Here is a 12,576-nt window from a genome sequence, read left to right as displayed (position 1 = left end):
CAATAAACATTTCTCTAACAGCAATGGTAGCAAGTGCTCCCCACTGGTACTGCTAAGTCAGGAAAATGCCTCTTTACTGTATTGCTGAGGGGGGCAGGTCATAATTTATTTTCACACATCTTACCAAATTACAGTTACTGTATAAGATCAGAAGAATTTCCTGAATTACCTTCAGTAAATAAGAAACATTTACCAGATTCAAATTTTAGGACTTGGTTGATATTTGAGATGTGAAAAGAGAATTAATTAGTTCACTTATTGCCTCTTGAGCCATACTTGCTCATAAATAACCACAAATATTGTTCAGGGTGCTCTTTGTTAAATAAATTCTATGTAATCAGTGTGAGTCCTCATTTTGTTTAAGTATTATGTTCTACTTTGATTTAATCAAATACAAAACAATTTATACGTACACATAGTTGAACTTTATTGTCTGAAACAAAATGGGACTGGAATTAACCCATTTATCCATTATAAAGAAATTATCACTTTTGTTTAAAAGAACATTTGTCAGAATTGACTCATCTCTGCACAATCAATGTCAATGTCAATGGGTAGCTAAGGAGCTGTGGCCTTCTGGACCATACAAGTGCCTAAATGAAGATATTTTCTAAGTCAACCTGTTCAGAGATATTATTACACATTTCTCAAGCAGTTCAACATGAACCCAAGTTTCTTGGCTCAGAGTTAGAGACACCACAACTCTCCACAAAAACTCCGAATGCTTAAATTAATTATTTTACATGCAACTAACGCAATTTCTTTTCAATCACCTGTTCAGAAGAGTCACGGTGGGACTTGAACTCAGGCCTCCTGGATCAAAGGTAGAGACACTATCCACTGAGGCACAAGAGCCAAGTGCCTAAATTATTTAAAAACTGAAAGAACTGCAGATGATGAAATTAGAAACAAAAACAGATGTTGCTGGAAAAGCTCAGCAGGTCAGGCAGCATCTATAAAGCAAAACCAGAGTTAATGCTACAGGTCCAGTGACCCCCTCTCAGAGCTGAGGAAGAGTCACTAGACCAGAAACCTTAACTTTGATTTCTCTCCACAGATACTGCTAGACCTGCTGAGCTTTTCCAGCAATTTCTGTTTTTGTGCCTGAATTATTTATTGTTAAATCGGTTTTTCCAATCAACCTGCTCAGATACTATTACACACCTCTGCAGTGGGTTGGACTTCAATCTCTGCCACCTGGTCCAGAAAGAGCCCCGAGTGTATAAATTAACTATTTTTTCCAATCAACTGGTTCACAGATATTATTACACATCTCTGGAGCAGGTGGGACCTGAATATGAGTCTCTCGGTCTTGGGGTAGGGACACTACCACTATGCCACAAGAGGGCTCTTGTGCCTAAATTAACCAGTTCCCTATAAACTGGTATCAGCTGTAAGCATTAGATGTGAATTGAAAAAGTCTCATTATTACTCTACATTGATACTAATTGTAGTCTCACGATTGGTCATTTTAGTAATTGTTATCCTGCACATTTGCTATGTTAAAGGAAAAAGGAAAATTAGGGAATGTAGGACATATATTTAGTCAGAACAGCAGTATTTTGTAGCAGTTCAGGAGATCCTTGTCTTTGGACAAGGACAACAGGCCCAGTGAAATCAAACAGGTGCTTCTCAAATGGATGATACTATGAAACAGCACTCAAACAAGTTCAGGCAGACAAGACAACTTTTGTTTTAACTGGCCATGAACTTGACTAGGAATAGTGCAAGCAACATTCTGAACTTGTTGGTGATGGTTAAATACATAACAGGGGATCCCTGCCAAAACTGATAATATTTGGAATGTTCTGGAGATAAATGTTATCTACACTGTGCAACTGGCGCTGTCCTTGTTTTGTCAACATTTCCCTGATGCAGATCAAATGCATTTCCTGATTTATTGATGTGATTATGCATTTGTGATCACAGGTTTATTGGAGTCAACACAACCAAAAATCTTTTTTTGATCAACGAACATTAAAACTGCAAAACAATTGCTGCTCTCCAATAACTTGCCATTTTTCAAGCCAGGGTAGTAATTCTATGGATAGATTTTGTTTAATGATTATTTGTTCCCCATGTTTCAAAGCTGTTCTGAAATATTGATATTTGTAAATGGACATTCAGGATGTTGTTACTGATGACAACGATGGCAATAGTGGCCCTGTATTAAAATTCTGTTTGTGTTTACTTTTGTAAAACATTCTGCCAAAATTACTTTGGAAAGGTCACACTGCATTAGATACTGCCACAGAAGCCTGAAGGGGAAGGTAGTAGTGTAAACATCACTGAATGAAAAAAAATTGTTCTGGAATAAAATATCCATGAAATGATCTTTCCTTAGTTGGAAAAAGCAGAGGTTGGCAAAATGTCCAAAAGGTTTTGCAAAAGAGTTTCCAAAACATAATGGAGTGCATATAGTATATCATTTGAAGATAACTGACAAAGCAAAATAAATGATCACAAGATGAGACTGGATGGAATTTTCGTGGAACAGTCAACCAGCCTACAATATCAACAAGGATGATTAAAATTGTTGGTATGAGAGCAGCAGTAAAAGATTAAACAATGTTGCTAAGCAATCCAACTTAAAAGGTACACAGGTGATGACTCAACTAGTTAATATTCTGTTTTGAAAGAATAACTTCAAGTAATGAGGAACTATTTAAATACTTTGATAAAAAGGGGCAGAGCCTGCTCAAGAAGTGTGTCAGGAAACTATTTTTGTTTGGGTAATGAGGAGAACAGCTGTGTATCATTTTTTTTGTCACAATGATGTCATGTTCATATTTGAGTGTTTTTAGACTTAGTTAATGAGTTGTTATTTCAAGCCAATGAAACAGAAGTGGCCGATCTTAAAATTTAAAACAGTGGTAGCTTATCATGCTTGTAGTTGCACGATCATTTTAAAATGACTTTCAGAAACAAGTAATCATATCATGAATCAACAAAAGGTCAAGTGGAGACTTTAAACAATTACAAACATGTTAACCAATCTAACCTTGTTGAAAAATGTCACAGTGCTGTTCTACTTTTGGCTTCACACAAGGTTGTGGCACATCATGAATACAACTGACTACACACCTGTTACAGCACCTTACCACAGATATAGCCGTAAGCGAAAAGAAAAACTTCTTATGGAGTTATGAGGAAAAATATGGCAAATACCAACTACCCTGAATGTTTTAAAAATTAAGATCTAAACCTGTGGGATAAAGATATTACAGGAAAGATATTGCCTCTTAAAATATTACAAGTAGGCACATGTTTTATGATTGGTTGCTGTTAAGATCTGACTACTGAATTATCTTGACCTGTAAACATCGAATTCTTTGATATAACAAACATACCATGCTGAATTCTAGTCACCAGCTGCTGTCTTGCAATCATCCTGCTCATTCTGTATGGAGATCGCCGTTGTGACTGATCCAACCGAAGGTACATATCCTGTCCCTGAGGTGACAGGGAACTCAGATAGGCACAGCCTGTGTTTGGTGATAATGACAGCTCCATGAACATTTCCACAAAAACACTATCCAGAATACAAATTCTCTTCAACTCACTAGTAACAGGATACAAGCTGAACTATTAGGGAGGAGAAGAGGCAACACAGCTTTGAACTGTGAGAAGTTGAAGCAGACTTTAGGAAAGGGGAGTAGCTACAACTCAGAAGTCCAACTTATGTCACATGACTGGGAGGAACCAGTGAACTGAGTGGATGTGGAAGCACCATGTGATAAGAAATTAAAATCATGCCAGTAAGTGTGTGGAATCTTACACTATTTTGGAGAGGAATACAACCATCAATCACATACCTTAGAACTGATTAAAACATTTTAAAATTTTATTAGAGGGATATGAAAGCACTCTAACTGGGTTAGGCCACTCCAAGGAATGCTTTAATGCTGAAAATATCATCAAGCATGATACAATGGCACAAAATGAAAACATTCTTGAGACTTGAATCTTGAATCACACTTTTTAAAAATTCATCTATAATACACTTATTAATTTGTCTGGTGTATCAAGCTATTCATTTTGTGGAATTGTTTAAAATATGTAAACATTAGTACAGTTTTTTTGAGGGGAAGAGGTTGCAGAGGATTATTATTTTCTAATAGTGATGCTTTGTCACAACATGATAGTACAATAGTGTGCTACACACTAAAAGAGTTCCATAAGTCTAATGGAAGAATAACTTAGGGAACATGACGTACTGATGAATAATGCATATAATAACATTCTGTCAGCAAATTTTCACCCTGCGCACGGGATCTCACCTACTAGGGAATGCATGAGTGTACTGAATTAATCACAATCAGCATAGCATTGAAGGGTAATGCAGTAATAAGTAGCAACAGGCCTGCAAAGGAATTCAAGCTGGCTCATTTTATATTCCCTCTTAGGCATCTGCACACCCATTTGTTTTGATGAAACAGGGTCTACAAATAACTGACTAGAGGAAAATAAACCATGTGTATCTTCAAAGAAGTCACATCAGAGCACCTACTACAGAAAAAAAATCCTTCCACAAGATTCTGACTTTCACTTTTTAATTGCATTGAGGGACAGATGAAGCACAAGTGTTTGATTTTTGAGGCACTAAAAAAATTTACACAGAAATCATACAGTGTGTTTGGTGTTTTTGCCACCTGTAGAGTGTATATTCAATCTCTACCCACTAAAATCAGGACTTGCAGCAGTCAATGGAGAATACAGGAGGGTGTGCCAGGAACAGCATCAAGCATACCTAAAAATGATGTGTCAGCCTGATGAAGTTACAAAATAGGACTACTTGAATACCAAACAACAAGTGATAGGCATAGCTAAATGATTTCACAACAAATGGATCAGATCTAAGCTCTGCAATCCTGCCACATCCAATCACGAATGGTGGTTAATTAAACAACTCACAGGAGAAGGCTCCACAAACATTGCCATCCTCATTATTGAGGGAGCCCAGCACATCGGTGTAAAAGGCTGAAGAACTCACAACAATCTTCAGCCAGAATTTCAAAGTGGATGATCCATCTTGGCCTCAACCAGAGGCCCCTAGCATCACTGATGTCATTTGTCAGCCAGTGATTCACTCCATGTGATTTCAAGCAACATTAGTGATGCTAGATACTGGAAAGGCTATGGGCCCTGACAACAACCTGCAATAGTTCTGCAAACTTGTTCTCCAGAATGTGCTGTACCCCTCACCGACCTGTTCCAAAACAGCTACAACTCTGGTATCTAACCAACAATGTGGAAAATTGCCTAAGTATGTCCTGTAAGCCAAAAACAGGCTAAATCTAACCCAGCCAATTATTGTCCACTTAGTTTACTTCCGATCGTCAGTAAAGTGATGGAAGGTGTCAGCAACAGTGCTACCAGGCATCACCTGCACAGCAATAACCTGCTCACTGATGCTCAGTTTGGGTTACACCAGAGCCACTCAGTTCCTGAACTCATTACATCCTTGGTCAAAACAGAAACAAAAGAGATGAAATCCAAAAGTAAGTTGTAAGTGACTGTCCTTGACATCAAGGCTACATTGAACAAATATGGGATCAAGGAGTCCTGGAAAAATTAGAGTTAATGGAAATCAGGGAGAAAACTCTCCATTGTTTGGAGTCATACCTGACACAAAGGAAAGTGGTTATTGGAGGTCAGTCATCTCAGCTCCAAGACAGTTGCTCAGGGTACTATGGTTGGCCCCGCCATCTTCAGCTACTTCAATGACCCTCATAAGGTTAGAAGTAAGGATGTTTCCCAATGATTGCACAATGTTCAGCATCATTTGTGATTCCTCAGATACTGAAGCAGTCCACATCCAAATGCAGGATGACATGGACAATGCCCAGGCTTGAGTCGAAAAGTGGCAAATAACATTGGCTCAACACAAGTGCTAGGCAATTGCCATCTCCAGCAAGAAACAATCTAACCATCATCTCTTGACATTCAATGGCATTACCGTCACTAAATCCCTCACTATAAGCATCCTGGGGGGTTACCATTGACCATAAACTGAATTGGACTTGCAATATAAGTTCTGTGGCCACAACAGCACGTCAGAGCTTAGGAATCTTGCGGTGGGTAATTCAGTTCCAGATTTCCCAAAGCCTGGCCACCACCTATGAGATACAAGTCAGGAGTGAGATGTTGGCAGCTCTAACAACACTCAAGAAGCTTAACACCACCCAGGACATAGAATCCCACTTAATTGGTACCACATCCACAAACATTCACTCTCTCCATCACCAATGCTCAGTAGCAGCAGTGTGTATTGTCTACAAGATTCCATAGAAATTTATCAAGGAATGCACCTTAAACAGCACCTTCCAAACCAAACACCACAACCAGCTAGAATGACATGGGCAGCAGATAGATGGGAACACCATCACCTTCAAGTTCTCCTCCAAGCCACTCACCATTCTGACTAGGAAATATATTGCCATTACTTCAGTGTCACTAGGTCAAAATCCTGGAACTCCCTCCCTAACAGTATTGTGGGCCTACTTTATCAAATGGACTGCAGCGTTTCAGGAAGGCAGTTCACCACTTAACTACAGTGTCAGAGCAGTGATACGGTTCTAAATCAGGATGGTGTGAGAACTTTGAGGTGCTGGTGTTCCCAGCTGCCTTTATCCTTCTGGTTAGCAGGGATTGGAGGCTTGAAAGCTGCTGTTAATGAATCCTTGGTCAGTTTTTGCTGTACATCATGTGGATGACACACACTGCAGCCACTGTTTATTGTTTTGGGGGAGTGAATGTTTAAGGTGGCTAATGGGAAGTCTGTAAAGTTGACTGTTTTGACTTAGAGGTACTGCATTCATTGAGGCAAGTGGAAACTATTCCGTGACATTCCTGACTTAAGCCTTTTCGATGGTGGATGGGCCTTGGGAGTTGGGAGATGAGTTACTTGCTGCGGAATTCCCAGAATTTATAGCCACATGGCCAAATGTTCAGTGGGGAGAAAACAGGTGTTTAGTTTCAAGTCAGTGACTCTTCGTCATAACTCTGACATCTGATGAAGAGCCACAGGACTCGAAATGTCAACTTGGTTTTCTCCCCACAGATGCTGCCAAAGTAGCTGGGTTTCCCCTGCAATTTTTGTTTTTATTTTAGATCTCCATTTTCCATCGGTATTTGTTCTATCTAGGGGCCAAATTGTTTGATTTGAGTCAGAATCCTCATTTCCAATACAGATCAGACTACTCTTCTGTGTAGAGACAAGCACTTGAAATCTTTGTGGAAGCCACACAACCTTTTAGATAGCTGGGGCATTGGGCTAAGTTAAGAGGTGAAACATTAACAAACCCATCTCATGCCAAGAGATATCTGACTCAATTTGAGAAAGGGTGTTCTGGGATGTAAACATTTATTTTCCCCACTTCTTTGAACTGCTACCCTGGTGAACCTAAGTGCAGTTTTCACCAACAAACTCCAATAGTAATGTAACATTTAGAAGGTAAATTGACTTTAGCAAATTTGCCTGAAAAAAAGTACCATCACAATATTTGATTGCAGAAGAGCTAATTACCTTCTCCAGAACCAGTAAACTGCCTGTTGCTGCTGAATTACATGCCTGAAGCTCAACATCAATAAGCTAAGCTAAAAACATTCAGTATATTAGCTTGAGTTTGACAGTTTCAAACTCTCAGTGCAAGATCTGTAATAATCTCTGACCACCATCAAGATCCCACCCTGCTGGTTATAAATTATTCCAGCTGTATTTTAAAACTGTGTTTCTTTAAACCTTGAGTACCTCACGAAAGAAAGAAAGACAAACTTCTTTAATTGAAAATATATGACATCGAGAGGCTCGATTCTGTATTTTAGTTTTACTATATACTATTAATTAACTACATATACAGACAGTCCTAAGTTGTGGATAGGTCCCATGCTGGAGTTTATTCACAAGTTGATTTGTACACAAATCAGAGCATAATGCAGGACAATGTAAAGCAGCCGTTCTAAGTACAGGAAATGTTCGTATGTCAGTTCTTTAAAATTACATCCCTGGATGGGATTGCGTTAGTAAGTATGAGCGTTTGTAAGTCTGAGCATTCACAAATCAGAGACCCCCGTAACAGTTGAACACATTCTTCACTCTACTGCAACTATTACCATCGCTGCATTGATGATCATCCTCCATTAGCAAAAAAAATTCCTACTTTGTGGTTTTGCATTTTTCCGAATATTAAACAAGTACATTCTCCATACAATATCAGTATTAGAGATTAAAGACACACATTTAGTTTAAGTATCTGTGAAGCATAGATTTACATACTTTAGGAAAAAACGTTGTGCAATTGGAGTGATGGTTTATAACTCACATTCTTAGTGGAGACACTGGTATTGTGCCCTTTTTAGTCTTTGTGTTTCATTCTACCTAAAAGAAACTTGTATGTGTTATGGAATTGTAAGATTGTTTATTAATTAACTGGCTAACTAATTAGACAATTTTTTAGTTCACCTTGAAGATTTGAACACTTCTAAACACCAATGTGTACTGCCCTTCTCTTGTTTTGTACATCATACAGTTATAGAATAATAGTATACAGAAGGAGGCCAAAAGACTAATCATGCCTTTGCCAAGTTGTTGAAAGAGCTAATCTTAGTTTCTTGCTCCTTTTCTGAGTCCTGTACAATTTTCCAATCCAAGTCCTTATTAATTTTCCATTTGTATGTCATTGTTTATTTGGCTTTTACTAAAGCCTTTGACAAGGTTCCGCATGGTAGATTAATTAGTAAAATTAGGTCATGTGGGATTCAAGCTGAAAATATGTTGCTGGAAAAGCGCAGCAGATCAGGCAGAATCCTAGGAACAGGAGAATTGACGTTTCGGGCATAAGCCCTTCTTCATACCCGAAACATCGATTCTCCTGCTCCTTGGATGCTGCCTGACCTGCAACGCTTTTTCAGCAACACATTTTCAGCTCTGATCTCCAGCATCTGCAGTCCTCACTTTCTCCATGTGGGATTCAAGGTGAGCTTGCCAATTAGATACATAACTGGCTTAATGGCAGGAGACAGACAGTAAAGGTGGAGGGCTGCTTTTCGGACTGCAAGCCTGTGACCAGTGGTATTCCATAGGAATGGTTCTGGGTCCTCTCTTGTTTGTCATTTATATAAATGGTTTGGATGAGAATATAGAAGGCATGGTTAGTAAGGTTGTAGATGACACCAAAATTGGTGCCATAGTAGACAGTGAAGAAGATTTTCTAAGATTACAAGGAGATCTTGATCAAATGGGTCAATGGGCTGAAAAATGGCAGATAGAGTTCAATCTGGATAAATGAGAGGTATTGCATTTTGGTACAACAGACAAAGATAAGGCTTATACAATTGATGGTAGGGCCTTGGGTAGTGCTGTAGAACAGGGTGCAGGTACATAATTCTTTAAAGTTTATGTCACATATAAACAGGATGGTTAAAAACACATCTGGCACACTTGCCTTAATTGCTCAGTCTTTGAGTTTAGGAGTTAGGATGTAATCATGAGATTGTATAGAACATTGGTGAGGCCTCTTCTGGAACACTGTGTCCAGTTCTGCTTGTCCAGTTAGAGCAAGGATATTATCAAGTTGGAGAGGGTTCAGAAAAGATTTACCAGGATGTTGCTGGGTATGAAAGGTTTGAGTTATAAGGAAAGGCTGAATAGGCTGGGACTTTTCCCACTGGAGCATAGGAGGTTGAGAGGTGACCTGGTAGAGGTTTATGTAATAATGAGAGGTATAGGGAGAGTTGATGATCGTTGTCATTTCCCAAAAATGGGGAATTCAAGATTGGTGGCACATTTTTAAGGTGAGAGGAGAGAGATTAATAAAAAGACATAAGTGACAATTTTTTATACAGAGCGTCATTCATGTGTGGAATGAACTTCCTGAAGAAGTGGTGGGTGCGGGTACAAATACAACATTTAAAAGACATTTGGATGGATACATGAATAGGAAAGGTTTGGAGGGATATAGGCCAGGAGCAGGTAGATGGGATTAGCCTAGTTTGGGATTATGTTCAGCATGGACTGGTTGGATTGAAGGGTCTGTTTCTATGCTGTATGACTCATTGCATTCCAAATCACATAAACTTGTTATGCAACATCTTACCTCACCTTAAATCACCTTAGACAGCACCTCCACAATGCCTTGACAGCACCTCCGTAAGGGCATCGTGGGTCAATTTACACACAGCGATTGTGGTGGTTTGAGAAGGTAGCTCACCACCACCTTCTCAAGGGCAATAAGGGATGGGCAGATGTCCAGCCAAAAACGTCCATGTCCCACAAAAGAATGAGGAAAGTGTCATGAACAGTGTGTGTTTGGGGATTCTGTCCTAGTACATTGCCAGTGAAGGACAACTCTGCAATGCCAGTACTTGGTTGGGTGTTTGGCCAGGATTTAAAGATAGCACTGGTGCCTGGAAATCCGGGGTGGGTGCTGAGTTCTTCCAATTACAGCAAGATGATAGAATCAAGCTAGCATTGGATGAGATGGGTGCCATTGATATGTGTTTGGTCTTTAGTGAGGCAGTTTGTGACAATATAGCAAAAAAATCTCTCTAGGCCTTATGGAAAGAAACCCTCGGTAAAGCTTGACCAAAATTAATATTTAATCAAAATATTATAAGGTTCAGTCCAAAGACAGGTGACCAGAAGTTAGGTCACAGATGTAGGTTTGTAAGAGCAGCTTTAAGAAAACTACAATGCATTGAGATTTAGGGAGAGAATTCTAGAGCTTCAAGCCCGGACAGTTGAAGGGATGGCCATCAGTGGTATGATCTGGAAAGTAACGTGGCTCAAGAGGTCAGAGTGGAAAAGAAATTGAGAACTGTATCGAGTACATAAACTGGTAAACCCCAATAATTTCTCTGTTGCTTGCTTTTAGCCAGCTTGTTTGTTCTTCAGCTGTTACAATGCCCTGGCAGTCTGACAGATGAAACATGAAATTGGAGCCCCAGATGCTCTCTCAGGGGGATACAAAACTTACAAAGAGGAGACAGAATTACCACAGGTGTCCCAGTCATTGTCATACTGCACATAGCAAGTTCCCACAACATAGTGACTGTTGTGTTTCCTACAATAGATAGCAATTCACATTAAAAATATTTAATTGGTGAACTGCTTTGATGACTGTGCAAGATATATAAATGTTAGTCTTTTTTTTGATGTGGAGGAGCCAGTGTTGGACTGGAGTGGACAAAAGTTAAAAGTCACACACCAGGTTATAGTCCAACAGGTTTATTTGAAAGTACAAGCTTTCAGAGCACCTGCCCCAAAACCTTGTACTTTCAAATAAACCTGTTGGACTACAACCTAGTGTTGTGTGATTTTTAGTCTTCTTTTTGACAGCTTTGTAGAAACAACTGTAGGTGATCCAGTCCCTCAAATCTGCTGCATTTTTATTTGATGGATAGCTTTACCTCTATTCCACTTACACATTTTTCTTCCATTTCTCTTGATGCTCTAACCTAACAAAATAAACTATCAAACACAAGCTGCAAGTTTTCAATTGACTGACATCCACAACCGATTAGGTACAGAAGTGTGAAAAATTGCTCCATGACTTCACGTTTATAACATTAAGTCGCTACCAAGGAAATAGGTTGCCTTTTGTCTCTCCTTTATCATTTTGAAGACTTACCTTTCAGCCTTTGAAACTCAAAGAACTGCAAGGTTTGTACATCCTGATGTTATTATTTAACCATTAAAGCTCTGGTATCATAATAAAAGGAAAAGAGGAAGTTAAAGGCCAGGCAATCTGCAATATTTACCAATTGACCAGTCCCATCAATACACTTTCTGTTGGAATATTTATTTACTATTGGATGGTATTGGATATGGATTGATTCCATGGTAACCAGGTTAGAATTTTCCCAATGTAGAAAATAATTTAAGGTGTCAACCTCAATGAGGTGTGCTGTTCACAACATGGTGACAAATGTATGGAGAGAGTCTGTCTCCAGGACTGCCACATGGACAGCTTAGTAAGAGGGCATGTAGCATTCAGCCCCAGCAATCACCCTGGGTAAAATAGGCAATCTTGAGGCAGATAGGTTAGCGAAAGAGTGCCTCAAAATTGGAGGCCACAAAATATTTTTTAAAAGGCTCAAAAAGAATCATTAGTACATAGAGGCCACCACTCCACTGAAATGATTACATCTGAGGATACAGATCCATCACTGGGGGGTGGAGAAGATGCTTTGATGTCTTGCACACCTGTAGTTAAAAAGCCACCTTCTTTAAGTTCACAGACTCCAGGCTCCCTAGGTCTAATATTGGAGAAGGTCAGTCAGCAAAGAATACAGTGCCTTTATTAGACCACGTGGCTGCCTCTCTCCATGGAACATGATAACTCTTTCTCTGGAACCTCTGGGTCATGATGGGGTGTCATCTTGATGTAGTTTCCCTATTCTTTTTCCAGGCTACATGGCCTCCAAAGCTGCCTCCAACAAGGCCTGGAAGATTCTGACTTGAGACTGTTATTAACTACATCTGTCAAGTATGCTGAAGGATTTGGAACAGTTACCTATTTCACAACCCATTGATGCTAAATATTGAACAAGCTGGTGTTCAAACATGTAAATCCA

At 39.3% G+C, this 12,576-nt stretch overlaps 1 protein-coding gene across 4 annotated transcripts in view; it reads right to left on the bottom strand.

Moving 5' to 3' along the window:
- The window catches only part of stard13b (StAR related lipid transfer domain containing 13b), a 514,228-nt gene that overhangs the window by 145,483 nt on the left and 356,169 nt on the right, over positions 1 to 12,576 (bottom strand). The window contains exon 1 of one of the 4 annotated variants that reach the window (XM_072577225.1): positions 3,351 to 3,631. The exons of the other annotated variants lie outside the window; for them this stretch is intronic. Coding sequence (XP_072433326.1) covers positions 3,351 to 3,519 — 169 coding nt within the window. The 5' untranslated portion in view covers positions 3,520 to 3,631. Of the gene's footprint in view, positions 1 to 3,350; positions 3,632 to 12,576 lie in introns of those variants that run through there. 4 annotated transcript variants of the gene reach the window in all.

This window comes from Chiloscyllium punctatum, chromosome 9 (genome assembly GCF_047496795.1).
Source record: "Chiloscyllium punctatum isolate Juve2018m chromosome 9, sChiPun1.3, whole genome shotgun sequence".
NCBI lineage: Eukaryota > Metazoa > Chordata > Chondrichthyes > Orectolobiformes > Hemiscylliidae > Chiloscyllium > Chiloscyllium punctatum.
This window is presented reverse-complemented; position numbering and strand designations above follow the sequence as displayed.